The sequence below is a fragment of the Acanthaster planci genome, linkage group LG13 (genome assembly GCF_054643075.1).
Source record: "Acanthaster planci isolate LZ-2023a linkage group LG13, COTS_SCS, whole genome shotgun sequence".
In the NCBI taxonomy this organism is placed as follows: Eukaryota; Metazoa; Echinodermata; class Asteroidea; order Valvatida; family Acanthasteridae; genus Acanthaster; species Acanthaster planci.
The window spans coordinates 6,884,494-6,900,210 of NC_141789.1; the positions used below are offsets into that span (position 1 = coordinate 6,884,494).

Genomic DNA, 15,717 nt, shown 5'->3' on the forward strand with positions numbered 1-15,717 from the left:
CCACGAACAGTTTAGCCAGCCTAACTGAACCGTTCGTCTGTGCCATGTGGACCGTCGATGGGGCTTAGCGTTTACAAAGTGTCGAACGCTTTCAAAAGCGTTTGTATTTTGACCTCACGCCTTAGGCAGTATGTAACCTTTAGATCTCTGTGGGACAGCATCATGAAAGGCCCCATGCATCAACTGCCAGAGGCCACCAAATTCACCTACCTACGAAGTCATCTCGGAGGTCGTCCTCTAGCCATTGCTGACCGTAATCTCATCTTGGGAGATGGAGCATATGCGGCGACAATGAAGCAGTTGCATAAGGCATATGGGGATCCAGCACGAATAGTCCAAGGCCTACTCAATCAGCTAGAGGCCCGTCCTGTCCTTGCGTACAATGATTGGTCTAGACTCCGTGACTTCTCAGATGAGCTGGCCACAGCAGTAGAAACAGCTGAAAAATTGGACTTTAGTGATGAGCTTAAGCACCACCGCTATGCCACTGAGCTTGTCAAAAAATTGCCTGAGAGGCTTCACTCAGAATTCCTGTCCAAAATGTGGAATCAAGGCCATGGTATGAGATACACAGTACATGATCTTAATCGATGGTTAAAGAAGAAGACTGGCCCAGCTAGTTTGATCCTCCTAGAAAAGGCAAGCAAGTCAAAGTCCCCTAGGGAGTCTTCACAATGGCGGAGTCAGGGGCAAAAGAAGTCTCCATCCAACCAACCGTATCCATCCAGATCTTACATGGCCAAAGCCAGTCCTCAGTCAGCAGCGACTGCATCAGCAGTCAGAAAGAAGATTGCTACTGAGACCAAGGCCCCGAGTGAAAGCAATGCATCTGCAATGACTCCAGAGAGGATTAGCTGTTTGTATTGCAAAGTCAGAGAATCGGGCCACTACCTCGAAACTTGTCAAAAATTTCAGGGCCTGACAAGAGAACAGAAGTTGCAGTGGTTGAAGACAAACCAACGATGTAAAAAATGTGCAAAGAAACATGAAAAGGAATGTGTGTATCCTAAAGAGTGTAAAGAATGCGAAGGTGACCACCGCACCAGCCTCCACGAACTTTCTGAACCCATAGCTAAGGAAGCAGTAATGTGTTCAGGGGTGGGGCCTAGCCCTAGAGTGGACTACAAGCGTGATGTTTTGATTAAAGTTGTGCCACTTACATTGCATGGGCCTTCAGGTCGCATTGACACCTTTGGCGTGTTGGATGAATGTGCGGAGAGGACAATGGTCCTGCAGTCTGTTGTTGACAAGTTGAATATTCCTGGCCATGAAGAACAACTTTGTATAAGCACTGTGATGGGTGACACCAGCTGGAAGGGAAAATGTGTTGACTTCAAAGTCTCTGCTCGTGGAGACAGTGAAAGGTACGGCATACAGTGTGCTTTCAGCGCCCCAGATGTTCAGCTAGTTGATTACAGTGTGTCTGCAGAGGATCTACAAAACAAGTGGCCTCACTTACGAGGGCTAGCATTGTTTTCGGCCCACAGGGTTCAACCGTCTGTGCTCATCGGTGCGGACCATGTCGAACTCACGCTTTCGTCTGAAGTCCGCTGTGGTCCAAAGTGTAGTTCCCCCGTGGCAGTAAACACCTTGTTTGGCTGGACTGTCCTTGGTCACCAAGGTCTCCAAATCCCTGGTAAAACTTTGGAGGGCCGAGGCATTCTGTTCACATCATGTGCTACACAGCAACCCGACCAGCAGCTGCACCAATTGATGGAGCAATTTATGACAGTTGATAAATTACCACAGGTAAATGAAAAGCAGGTAACCCGCTCGAGGATTGACAAGCTTGCCATCAACATGCTGGAAGAGAACACCAGGGAAGTTGAAGTTGATGGGGTGAAGCGGCTTGAAACTCCACTCTTGTGGAAGCCTAACCACAAGAAACCTTCCAGTCTCCCACAAGCAGTATTGGCATTGGCCCGCTCAAACCAGAGGAAGATTGAGGGAAACTCAGAGTTGGCAGATTATTGTCGCACCTACATCCGGAAACTCCAAGTCCAGATACAGGTCAGGGTTCTTGGACCGGTGGATGACTTGACGGCAGACCAACTACGAGGTTGGTATATTCCATGTCATGTTGTACAAAGTAGTGGGAAAAACCGTCTCGTTTTCAATTGCTCATTTGAGTTTGGAGGCCAGAGCCTCAATCATGAACTGGTTGCCGGCCCCACCTTGGGTCCATCTCTGTTGGATGTTCTCTTACGATTTCGTCAGGGTCGAGTGGCGGTTTCAGGAGATATAACCGCCATGTTTCATCAAGTTAGACTCCGACCGGAAGAGCGACCAATGTTTCGGTTCCTTTGGAAAGATGAGCATCTTGACAAATGGGTTGTCATAGAGTGGTTGGTGCTTCCATTCGGGGCTGCATGTAGTCCGTGCTGTGCAACATTTGCCCTTCAGAAAGCTGCTGTGGACCGGGTAGACCAGTATCCACGAGTCCAGTCTACAATAGAGAAAGAGACCTACGTAGACAACCAGCTGGCAAGTCGAGACACTGAAGAAGAGGCTATCCAACTTGTCCAGAGCACACGCAAATGTTTACAAGAAGTAGGATTCCAGATGGTGAAGTATGCGAGTAGTCACCCCACAGTACTTGAGAGTCTTCCCAATGAGGCTTGTTCAACTCGTCAGGTACAATCGTTGTCACTGGACCCACAGGGGGGCGATCCAGAGCCAGCTCTTGGGCTATGCTGGGACGGGAAGAGTGATGAGCTGTATCACCCAGCCAAGGTTCCAGAACACAATGTGCTGACTAAGCGCATAGCCCTCAGGGCCCTTGCAAGTCAATTTGAACCGTTGGGGGACATTGCACCCTTCACAGCTAGAGCCAAGTTGCTTGTTCGTGATTTGTGGTTAGAAAAGCTGGATTGGGACCAGAGGGTAACTGATCCTGGTTTAACTCAGAGATGGGAAGAGTGGTGCACGGAGTTGGAGTATATCCCACAGATACGGTTGTCACGGTGTTATACACCACCGTCTGTTGAGACAGCCAAGGCGAAGAGGTCCGTACATGTCTTTTGTGATGCTTCAGAGAAGTTGTATGGGGCAGTTGCCTACTTACGTACCGCTGACAGCGTTGGGGAGATCCACACAAGCTTTGTGTTAGCCAAATGTCGGGTAGCACCAAAGCGTCTGCTATCTATGCCACGTCTTGAGCTAATGGCGGCTCTCCTTGGTGCCCAACTCGCGCAAGTCGTCCTAGAGGCTCTTACAGTTGATGTTGAGTATACTCTGATGTGGAGCGACTCCACCACTGTACTCAGTTGGGTTCAGTCAGAGTCATGCAGGTTCAAGGTTTTCGTTGGAACTCGTGTAGCCGAGATACAAACATTGTCTGAGGGTATGGAGTGGCGCTATGTTCGAAGTGAGGATAACCCTGCTGACGATGTCACCCGCGGCTTACCAGTTTCCAAATTAGGGAAAGGCTCCAGATGGACTGATGGCCCAGGGTGGCTTCGTGACCCTCAAGAGGAGTGGCAGAAGGACAGTGCATGTATCTTGGCACAAACTCGTGTCAACTCTATCGTTGAACAAAATGAAATCAAGAGTGTCTTCTGTGGTCTCACAGTGCCTACCTCAGAGGTTGATGTTGACTTTACAGCCTTTTCAAGTTGGACAGAATTGGTCAGTGCAGTTGGAAGGCAGCTGTACCCAGATGATCAGTTGCTGGATGGTATTCTAACTCCAGAACAAACCCAGGAGGTGGAGATTTTGTTGCTTCGAAAGGCACAGAGCGAGACCTTTAAGGAGGAAGTCGGTGCTCTTTTTTCCAATAAGGAGCTGTCTCGAAATAGTCGTCTTCTTGAGTTGGCACCGGAACTTGACCCAGTTAACAAGCTGATTAGAGTTGGAGGTCGCCTCAGGAAGGCTTCCTCAACAGACACTGCTTTGGTTGAGCCCCATCCAGTTGTTCTTGACCCACACCATCCTGTCACAAAACTCCTGATAAAGGATGCTGATGCCTATTTTAGTCATCAGGCTGGTACTGATCAAGTGTTCGCCCATTTGCGGCGCCGGTTTTGGATCTTGCGGGGGCGCAGTATGGTAAAGGGAATCTTGCATGCTTGCCCAGAATGCCGTCGCTGGCGAGGGACGCCCAGGGTGCCCCGCATGGGAGATCTACCAGAATGCAAGCTGCGGCTGGAAAAGCCACCCTTCTACTCTACAGGAGTAGACTGTTTTGGGCCCCTGACAGTTTGAATTGGGCGGCGACAGAAAAAACGATGGGGGCTACTCTTCAAATGCATGACCACCCGAGCAGTGCACCTCGATATTCTAGAAAGTCTGGATGCCGATCACTTCTTGATGGCCTACAGGCGCTTCGCCTCTCGCAGAGGAGTTCCCTTTGAACTTCTTAGCGACTGTGGAACAAATTTCAAGGGGGCCAATACAGAAATCGAGCAGACTTTAAAGGCAATGGAGCTGGATATTGTGCAGCGACTTGCCAAGTACAAGGTCAAATTCAAATTTAACCCCCCCAATGCGCCCCATTTTGGGGGTACTTGGGAGCGGGAAGTCAGATCAGCCAAAGGAGCTTTAAAGGCAGTACTTGGAGATAGGACCGTAACTGACGCAGTTCTTCGCACAGTGCTAGTGGAGGTTGAGGGTATCCTCAATTCAAAACCTCTGGGATACGCCTCCTCTGAGATTGCCGACGTGGATCCAGTAACTCCAAACATGCTCCTTATGGGGCGACGGGATCCAGCACTTCCGATGGTGGTCTATGACGAGAGAGAGCTGAAGGGTCGCAGGAATTGGCGGCACAGTCAAGTACTAGCCGATCAGTTTTGGCGTCACTTTGTTAGGTCCTATCTTCCTAACCTGCAAACCCGCCAGAAATGGCAAAGGGAAGAGGAAAACCTGTCGGAGGGAGATGTTGTGATGATAGCAGATCCCCAGCTCCCAAGGTCTCAGTGGCCAGTGGGGACGATTACACAAGTGTTTCCTGGTGATGACCAGAGAGTGAGGGTAGTCAGTGTTCGAGTCAACGACCGAGAGTACAAACGCCTAGTGGCCCGGCTGGTGCGACTGGCAAAGTATGATGAGGGTGATACTCCTGGTTTGGCCAATCTGTTTCTAACCCAAACTCTCATTCCCTTTAGACTTTGTGGGACGAGGAACTGCTTGCTTGAGTAAAAAAAAAAAAAACTGTGTTCCCATCGCAACTGCGTTCTTCAACTTTTTATCGTTTCAACTGAAGTGTTACGTTTTTGCCGTTGCCTTAATAGTTAGCAAATTTCTTGGTGAAATTTAGGGGCGGCCATGTTGCAGCAGTGCCGAGTTTTCACGGCCGTCTCGTGAGGGCGCGCTTCATAAAAAGGCCACGCTTAGCGCTAGCGCCTCGGTGTATACAAGTTAACAGAATTCAGAACAGGGTTTCAAATCAGCAATCATCATACATCCTAGGGGGTTCAGAAGTATTCAGTTGGGTAAGTTATCATTTGAAATCTTTATTCAGTCAAGGCCATTTTCAAGCAAATAATGGAGCCGTTTATATGGGTTATTTATCTAAAATTTACTATGGGTTATTACGCACAAATCATTGCTGGAATACCAACTCATCTCCTGGCGTGCCTTTTCATTCTATTTAGATTGAAGTCATTAGGAGAGTGTAATGTTAAAAAGATCTTTATTAAACGTGCTGTTAATTATCTTTGTTTTCTCTTTACTTGAAGCTCACGTATATTCAAGGGAGGGACAGCAACTACATACCGGGAGGGTTTTTTCTTGAATTTCTTCTTAAATGCAATAAACCAGATTGCCAACTAAACTTGGAAAATAGTCTACAGAAACAATCTGTCAAATATGAAGATCTTAAAACAGCCAAAACATATTTAAACAAAGGGAAGTATCTTTTCTCATTTGACCTCAAAAGCGGTTATCATCACGTTGATATCTACAAAGAACACACAGAATACCTAGGCTTTTCTTGGAATGGTCAGTACTTCAAGTTTACTGTGCTGCCGTTCGGCCTTACATCCGTGTCCTATATATTTTCAAAAGTCATGCGCTGTCTTGTGAAAAAAATGGAGGAGTGAAGGTAAAGCAATTGTTGTGTATCTAGATGATGGATTGGGTATCGCCGACAATTTGGAGGAAGTACTAAAAAACGCTAATGAAATTCAGGGCGATCTACACAAAGCTGGATTCATTGTGAACGAAGAAAAGTCGCAATGGGAACCAAAGTTGTCTTGCCAATGGTTAGGTTTCATATAAGACACTGAAAATGGTATAATCCTCCAACTCCCAAGAAAAATTCTACGAATCATAGATACAAGCAATGAATTGGAGAATTCCAAAAAGGCGTATGTCAAGCTAATTGCGAGTCTTGTAGGACACATTATAGCAATGGCACCTGCATTGGGAGATGTTACAAGATTCATGACCAGGTCTATGCTGAAGGATATTCCGGCAGCCCCCTCCTGGCACAGTTACATTTCTTTGTCGGTTGATAGCATGAATGAATTGTCATTCTAGAAAAATATAAACTGTGTAAGACCAGTTGCAATGGCTCTTGATACTTTATACCATGAAGTTGTCTTTTCAGATGCAAGCGACATAGCTGGAGCAGACTATGTAGTAGGTGCAGGAGATATCGTAGCAAGAGGAGCTTGGAATTGTGCAGAAAAACAGAAAAGTAGTACATGTGTAACCTGGAAATTTGCCTCGTTAACTTAATACATAAGACTTTGGGAAAGTGACAAGATCTGAAGACACCTGGTTCAAGAAGACTGGGTCGCGATTTATTTGGAAGGTCAGGACACCAAAAAAAGAGAGAATTTGACAGTTGGCCAATGAACTTTAACTGGGATCCATCCTGTAACCGATACTAGCCATACAAAGAAAAAAAATAGTTCTCTTTTGTGGTCTGAGGAAGATAATAAATGAAACTGTACGTGATTAAAAGGAAAAAAGGGAAAAAATGGAAATGTGATAACAACCCAACACGGTGTCACAAGTGGTTTACTCGAGTGACCAATCAGGCACAAACCTATAAATCAAAACAAAAAGAAATAAGGAAAATTAAATACATGTACACAGTAATTAAATGTGGAGGATGTGGAATAAAATGAAGTACCGGTACATATCAAGTCATCTATAAAGAACAAAAGACAAGATCTCCTCCCAAAAAATGAGTGTTCCAAATTAAACTGGCCATCACGCACCTAAAGCATCACCTCAGTACTGAATACATGTACACGAATACCAACTTTAAAGTACCTGAATCATACACAATGTAAAACATTTTATAAGGTAGTCATCCGGTCTAAGGCCACATGGTCACTGACCAGACAGTGGAATAAATCCTCTTATCCTGACACACTGTCATGAATATTCATAAGTAGCCAGCTTCAGCCAGAACTGTTTATTGGTAAAGTAGACTGGCCAAGGAACCTCTGTCCTCACTAACTACATGTACACGAACATGCATGTACCTCACACATGGCCAATGGTTATAAACTACACTGCAGACTGTGTGAGTCTAATCCTTTGTTCTGCACCACATGGTCTAAAAATGGATTCCCTCACAGCTTTTACACGTTAAAAATGCAGTGAGTTAACTTGAAATTCCCAAATTTTAGAGGATCACTCTACATCTTAATTTAGTATCACAGTGCTAGGAATTCTAGTTAAGGAACACTTATAAGAGCAGAGATAAATTTATGGACAGTATGGAGGATCATCTAATGGTGGGCTCTGAACATGACTTTCTTTATACAAGATTAACCAAAATCACATTCGAATTACATTTTAGTCTGAATGACGAAGTAAAAACTTCCAATGGTGTTTTCAAGAAACTTCCATGCTCACAACCTTCCTTGCATCAGAAACTTCAAAAAGAAACTTTGCCAAAATTACAACTTAACTAGTTTGACACTAAAACTACTGACTTACAATACAAATAGCAAATTACGGCAAAACTCACCCCAACTGCAACTGGTGACAAGCAGAAATGTGCAAATGTGGGAAGGCTGAAAAGAGCTGTGCGTGGTAAAGCTCACTCTTCAGTAGTACGCACCAGTCTGAACAATTAACTGCAGGAGGCTCGATAAGCAATGCTAAACTATAAGGTGATATGGGGTACCAGACAAGTTGTTGACTAAAATAAGGAAGCTTGTAAAAGAAAAGGTGTTATAAAAAAACATTAAAATCTCCCTTCCCCACATGGAAGGAACTCAAAGCAGTGGAAATAGTGCTTAAAAGCTTCAGAAGTGCCCTGGCAGGCAAAAAGATAAAAGGGTTGTTAAAATTGTGGAAGTAGGAAATGGTAAACCAGAGTTACACGATATAGCCAAAGCAATCTATTCTACTCTTATAGAAAATAATATCTCTATGAATAATGATGGGATTCCATGCTTAGAAAACGAAAAAGCAGATGCACTCAGTAGATTAGTTGATTATGATGACTGGTCATTGTCAGATATACACTTCTCGAACTTCGAAAGATTATGGGGTCCTCATGACGTTGATAGATTTGTCAGATTCCAAAATAATAAGCTGTCAAGATTCAATTCAAGGTTTTGGAACCTGAGATCTGAAAAAGTAGACGCTTTTTCTCGATTGTGGATGGGTGAAAACAACTGGATAGTTCCACTGATATCCCTTATGTCCAACACTATACTGCATTTAAGAGTTAGCAAGGCAGAAGGAACTCTATTCCGGAATGAACCTCGGCGCCTTTTTGGCCTCTCTTGACAAACAACCAAGGAAGATTTGCGCCACATGTAAAAGACTGTATCAAATTCTCCACAGCACATGACTCATTTGTTTGCCGGTAAAGTGGTCGTCCACTCTTCGCAGGAAGATATCCAAAGTTTAATATGTTAGCTCTAAGGTTAGCATTTATCTAGGTCAGAGATTTGCCTATGGAATGATGCAAGACTGCATATAAAAAAAAACTGGTCTATAAAATTGTATACATGTATAACTCCTTCCTAAAAAAACGGTATTCAGATCTACGTAACAGTCAGCTGTACCAACGGTTTTTACCATTTTGTTAGATGTGCATAGTAGACAACGTCAGATAGAGCCTACCAATAATATGTGAGTTTCGGATCCCCTTAATATAAATAATACTACTATTTGATAAAGAAGGTTCTAGATTCATAAATAATGCGTGTACTTCTATGCTAACTGGGCTGCAGATCAAGAGCCTAATAATATTGCATGCTCCTGTTGAGCCTTGATAGTACTCGGATGTTAACCAGGCTTTAGAGCCTTGATAATACCAGGATGTCAACCAGGCTGCAGAGCCTTGATAATACTAGGATGTTACCAGGCTATAAAGCCTTGGTGACACTTGAATGTTAACCAGACTGTAGAGCCTTGATAATACTAGGATGTTAACCAGGCTGTAGAGCCTTGATAATACTAGGATGTTAACCAGGCTGTAGAGCCTTGATAATACTCGGGTGGAAACAGGCTGCAGAGCCTTAACAATACTTGCTGTTAACAGGCCATAAAGCCGGTTGGTACTTGATGTTAGCCAGCCGTAGAGACTGGTTAATACTTGGCAGCTAATTGACCTGTAGAGTTGCGTTAGATATCCTTCATGGGCAATATTTCCAAGTGTCAAATCTCCAGTTTTATGTAATAAAAGATGACGCTGGTTTTAAACTTTTTCGTGCAGGGGCTATTGAGGGACGAAGGTAGCCAGATATCAGACCCAGTGATGCAAGACCTGTTTGAAAAACTGCCTAGAGTGGTTCTGAAAGATAGAGCCAATTCGACAACTGCTAAGTACGTGCAAAGTTTCAGAGATGGGCAACTTGGGCCAAAGCCAGAGACCAGCCAGTGCCAATAATGCCAGCATCCCCACTACATGTCGCACTATACCTACTGAGCCTGATGCAGTCTTCAGACACGCCATCTCAAATAACCACAGCCTTCTACAGCATAGCACATCGAGTCTCTTTGCTGACACCACCGACAGATCATTCTATCCTATTGTATGAATGTACTTTAACTAGGCGTGGGTCTGGGAGTGCCAGAGAGGTCTTTGCCAGTCTGGCCATACCCATTCTTTCTTTATATAGTCTCTTTGTTGCTTTTGCAGTTTAACTAGGCTTGGGTCTGGGAGTGCCAGAGTGGTCTTTGCCACTCTAGCCAAACCCATTCTTTCTTTATATAGTCTCTTTGTTGCTTTTGTAGTTTAACTAGGCGTGGGTCTGGGAGTGCCAGAGTGGTCTTTGCCAGTCTGGCCAGACCCATTCTTTCTTTATATAGTCTCTTTGTTGCTTTTGCAGTTTAACTAGGCTTGGGTCTGGGAGTGCCAGAGTGGTCTTTGCCACTCTAGCCAAACCCATTCTTTCTTTATATAGTCTCTTTGTTGCTTTTGTAGTTTAACTAGGCGTGGGTCTGGGAGTGCCAGAGTGGTCTTTGCCAGTCTGGCCAGACCCATTCTTTCTTTTGTTCCTATTTGCCTCCAGCTACTGCAAAAGAATGTTCTTTGTTACAGTTTCCTTACTTAAGTTGGAGTCTGCAGGAATGAGTGAGGCATTTCTGTGCCAACTGTGACTGGAGACACACCCTGCTGAACGGCTTGCTACCAATCATGTATAAGTTGTAAGTTATATTTGAATAAGTTTGTTGGAAGCTGTCTAGTTTATCCCTTAATTTGGTTTGGCACCCTGGATGTCCCTTTGCTTTGCCTGGGCCATTTCTGTCAGAAAAATTTCTGCAAATAAAAATGTGAAACCAGAAAGCAATTTTGCTTGTGATTATTTATGTACTGGTGTCCCGTTACATATTATTTGGCGGCAGCGATTGGATTTAGTTGGATTACCAGTACATTTAAAACAGTTTGTTAGTTTGCTTTTTGGATTTTTCTTTTTGTTCTTTTAAAATGGATGTTGTTGACCAGTTGGACTGGTCAATACGCATGACAGAGGAAGTGCTTCAAAGGAAAATTGATTCTTTGTCCAGGCAAAGTAGAGCTCGGCCTGTGGAAATTTCTGTCTCCATTCACATTGCCTCCCCATCAGGTTGAGCTCAAGGGGTGCCCAGTGGTGCCCATTTAAATTTTTGCCCATTTCAAGTTCAATTTTTAGCTGTTTGGTTGCAAGGGGCTGCCCTTCAAGTGTATACTGACTTTGCAGACGAGATGAAATGTGATTTTAAGGTAGTAGTGTCTGCTTTGATAGAGAGGTTTTTGTCTCGTGATCAGACTAGTTTGTATAGGGCTAAATTAAATGTAAGATGTCATAGGAAAGGTGAAACATTACCCGAGTTGGCAAGGAATATCTGCGGGTTAGTAGCAAGAGCATACCCTGTCTCGGTTGATATGAAAGAAGAGATGGGTAAAAAATTACTTTATCGAAGCCTTAGACTTACCTGAGATACGTATGCAGGTTAGGCGAACTAAACCTAAAACACTGAATATGGCACTCTGTGTAACGCTTGAGGAAGCTTGCTTTCCTTCATGTTGAGCACAATAAGAGCATGTTGACCCACACATGTCAAGATAACAGTGTAAGTCACAGGCAGCCGGAAGATAAAGATAATTTGAAATCGCAACTTGAGAAATTAGAACAGACAGTTAAGCAATTACAACTTACTGTAGCAACTAGCTAGGAACAGGAAAGAAAAACCATTGATTTGTTGGAAGTGCAACCAGGAGGGACATAGGAAATTCGAGTGTCCATTTGATGCAACTGAAAATGAGATGGATATTCAGGAGAACTAGATACAGCTGATCAAGGGGCCATTGTTCAGCCACTGGTAGGTCAGGCCCACGATCCTCTCTTTGTTGCAGGAAAGATATTTGACACCAATGTCATTTTTTCGCTTGATACAGGATCGTCAGTTACAATTATTCATCCCCATACCTACGAATTATTGCCTTTGAGTTGTCGTCAAACATTAATGCCTAGCAAAAAACACAGTACAGGTAGTAATTAAGTTGGGTAAACTAGTTCGGCATCACTTAGTGTATATTGCACCAATAACTCAAGCAGGGATATTAGGCCTTGATTTTTTGACACTGCATCAAGGGGTATTGGACTTGCCGGGGAAGAAATTTGGAACTTACAGAGTTCCATAGAAATCTCGGCATCTGTGATTTGTTGCAGAATTTCTGTAGCAGAGACCATATATAGAGACATGAGCAACGCAAAACACAGACCTCTACTATCGACCTTTAATCGATTTAAGAAGGCGTTTTTAGAAGATTTTGTCAAACAATACAACATCCCATTACCGGCACCCAAGCGTAAATTTCACACCAAACCTGAGCTCGTTGAAGCCATACGAATGGACCAGAAACAATTTAAGTATTTCCCGCGTCAGTCATATCGGCAGCTGTTGAAAACGGTTCAAGTACACAATATTCCTTTTGCACACAAAGACAGATATGTTAAACAAGACTTTATTGAAGCGATTAAAGCTTACACTCAGCCCGAGGAAATTGCAGAAGTAGACATTAGAAACGTGAGGCGCTTTCAGAGTAATTACCGCAATTGGAATTGATACTCCGTTTCTTTGAATACGACCTCGTGCACTTTTTTGATTTTTACTAAATTTTTATCGAGAAGAAAGCGTTGGAGGAGTTAAAAGAAGTTGGTTCTTACAAATTGCAAACGGCCCTAAAAGTGCAGTTTAGATTGGAAGCCCCCAAAAAAATGACTTTGGTGTATTAACCTTCCCGAACGAAAATAAATTAGTTGCAAATAAAGCCGACGTGAAAGAGGCACTCGCTGAACAGAGGCAAAAACAGATAGAGGACGTGGAGGCTCATACACAACGAAGGTCGGGGTGGATCTTTGATAAAGTTGTCGCTTTTTACATCAACGTGGTTAAATACAACCCGGTGGGTGCGACTTACATTCCATTACCTGCGCAATTGGGGCACAAAAAAAGCAATCATAAACGTCCAAAATAACGACCAGCAGTGTATTAGATGGGCACTGAGAGCAGCTTTAAAGTTATATTCAAACTACGTCAAAATTCAGTTGGAAACAAATCCAAATTACAAAATACATGACGAACGAACCTCGACTTACACAGAAGCAGACGGTCTAAATTTCACAAACATAAGCTTTCCAACACCCATATCTCAGATCCAATGTATCGAATCGCAAAACAACTTAGCAATCAACGTGTTTGGTTACGACAAAAAAGACGGTCTTTACATTCTTTACAAAAGTAAGCGCTTAGGTGAACCAATCAATTTATTTTATTTTACCCAAGGTGAAAAAAGTCACTATTGTTGGATTAAAACTTTTCTCGGTTGACATGTGATATCAATAAACACGACGGTCAAAAACACTGCTGCTTTTACTGCATGTCACACTTTCAAACATAAGAAAAGTTAACCGGGCACAAAGAAGATTGCCAAGGGTTAGATGCGGCTCCCTGTAAAGTCGAATTACCCACCGAAGGTAAAAATATTTTTACAATTTGAAAACTATAAGAACAAACAAAATACACCTTTTGTCATTTACGCTGATTTAGAGTCGGTTTTAGAAAAATTACCGCCAACAGATACTACCAGGGTCAAAACAAAAGTCCATAAGCCTTGCGGCTACTCATACGCGGTAGTGAGATGCGACGGTAAATGCACCGGGCAAAAGACGTAAAGAGGTCAAGACACGGCAATTAATTTTGTACAATCGCTTTCTGAGGAAGCAGATAACATCAACGAAACATTTGAAAACAAAGAGCTGTTGGTTTGGTCACCTGAGTTACAAAAAATCTACGAAAGTTGTAATCGCTGTTGGATCTGTGAAAAGCTTATCGGCAAGACAAAAGAATCTCAGTGTCAGTGTCCAATTCAAAATGAACCAAAAATAAAGGACTAAAAAGCTGCTTACAGTTCTGCAAACGGTTTAGAGAATTGCTATGTATGACGTGTACAAAGCCCATCAACAAATTTAGAAAGGTCAGAGATCACTGTCACGTGACGGGGAAGTACTGAGGCCCCGCGCACGCAAGTTGTAATCTCACGTTAAGAGTTGTTCCGTATCAAACGCCCAGAGAGGGATTTTATATTAGCGCCGTCTGCGCATATCTGCATCGAAACCGAGGCTGTCTGTGTTGAACTTCGTCGCGCGCACCCGTGGAGTCCACACAGTACATGGAGTATCCAGTTCGTAAGTGTGACGCTACTTCATTTTAAACCACGCCCACTGCACAAGATACAGGACCATCGCAGGTACGTTAGTTCGCGGTCAATTGTTGTTATTTTTTCTTTTGATTTCACGTGTCGAGTCATCCTGAAAGACTCTTCCACAAAAATTTGCAGCCTGAAGAGTTTGAATTTAACATACCAATATGGATTTTGTGCCTTGACTCCTTATTTTCAATCGTCTGATCGTATTAAGAATTGAAGCTGACACATACAGCCTCGTTTTCAAACACAACTTGGAGAAATATGATGCGCACTTAATTATGCAAGGCGCTCACAAGTTTAAAGGGGAAGAAATAAAATTAATCGCTTAAAATACCGGGAATTACATTTCCTTTTCCTTTGGCCAACTCAGGTTCTTAGAATCCTTTCATTTTATGGCGGCTTCGCTAGATCGGTTGGTTAAAAATTGTTCACCCAATGATTTTAACTTACTTCGCGACAGGTTTCCAAATAACACCGACATGCTTTTAGAAAAGGGAATTTACCCTTACGAATACATAGACTCGTTTAATAAATTTGAAGAATCGTAACTGACTCCCCAATCGGGTTTTTATAGTTCTCTGAAACAGTCCACCGTGACCGAGAAAGAACATGCCCGTGCAGAAACAGTATGCCAAGCCTTTGGCTGTAAAAACCCAGGCGACTACCACGACCTATATGTGGAAACAGACGTGTTACTACTAGCAGGTGTTTCTGAGAACTTCCGCAAAGTCTGTAATCAGATCTACGGCCTTGACCCAGCTAACTATTACACGTCACCGGGCCTGTCGTGGGACGCGTTGTTAAAGGACACGGGTTTTAAACTGGAACTACTGACAGACATTGGTAAGCACCTGTTCTTTGATAGGGCAAAAAGAGGTGGTATCTCCAGTGTGGGTGCAAAGAGATATTCAAAGGGAAACAATACGAGTTTCCCTGACAACGACCCAAATCAACCAGAGTCTCATATCATGTACCTGGACGCCAACAATTTGTACGGTTGGGCCATGAGTCAATTGTTACCCGTTGGTGAGTTTCAGTGGCTAAAAAACTTAGACAAATTTACTTCTGATCTTATTTCTAAACTTCCGCCAAAACGCGTGGTTACATGTTTGAAGTGACTTTAGACAATCCGCAAGACTTGCACGACAAACACAACGACTTCCCACTGGCACCCGAAAATATGTTAATTCCCAATAAATGGTTTTCAAGCTACAAACAAAAATTAATTGACAACGGCGAGCTTGTATCACAAGTGGACAAACTCGTAGCGACTCTAGGCACCAAACAAAAATACTTGGTTCATTACCGAACTTTACAGAAATATTTAGAACTAAATTATAAAAGGTGCATCGCGTCATGTCGTTTAAGCAATGGCCTTGGATGAAAAGCTACATCGACAAAAACACTGAATTGCGCAAATTGGCCAAGTCTGATTTCGAGGATTTCTTCAAATTGATGAATAATTCTGTTTTTGGAAAGACGATGGAGAATGTCAGATATCGTATGGACGGTCATTTATTGAGGGACTTACAAGACGCCGAAAAATACCAGAGGTTAACTTTTAAACCGAATTACAAATCTACTACGCCATTTAAGGAATGCGA

General features: G+C 43.3%; 2 protein-coding genes across 2 annotated transcripts; both read left to right on the forward strand.

Moving 5' to 3' along the window:
* The first annotated feature begins 57 nt into the window (after positions 1 to 57).
* Positions 58 to 12,606, forward strand: LOC147796952 (uncharacterized). The gene is made up of 2 exons (XM_087144914.1): positions 58 to 5,432; positions 9,635 to 12,606. The coding sequence occupies exon 1, from the start codon at positions 58 to 60 to the stop codon at positions 4,201 to 4,203; it is 4,146 nt and encodes a 1,381-aa protein (XP_087001040.1). The 3' UTR covers positions 4,204 to 5,432; positions 9,635 to 12,606.
* LOC147796953 (uncharacterized) lies at positions 4,249 to 5,139 on the forward strand. Its single transcript, XM_087145123.1, has one exon. The coding sequence runs from the start codon at positions 4,249 to 4,251 to the stop codon at positions 5,137 to 5,139; it is 891 nt and encodes a 296-aa protein (XP_087001249.1).
* Positions 12,607 to 15,717: the final 3,111 nt, after the last annotated feature.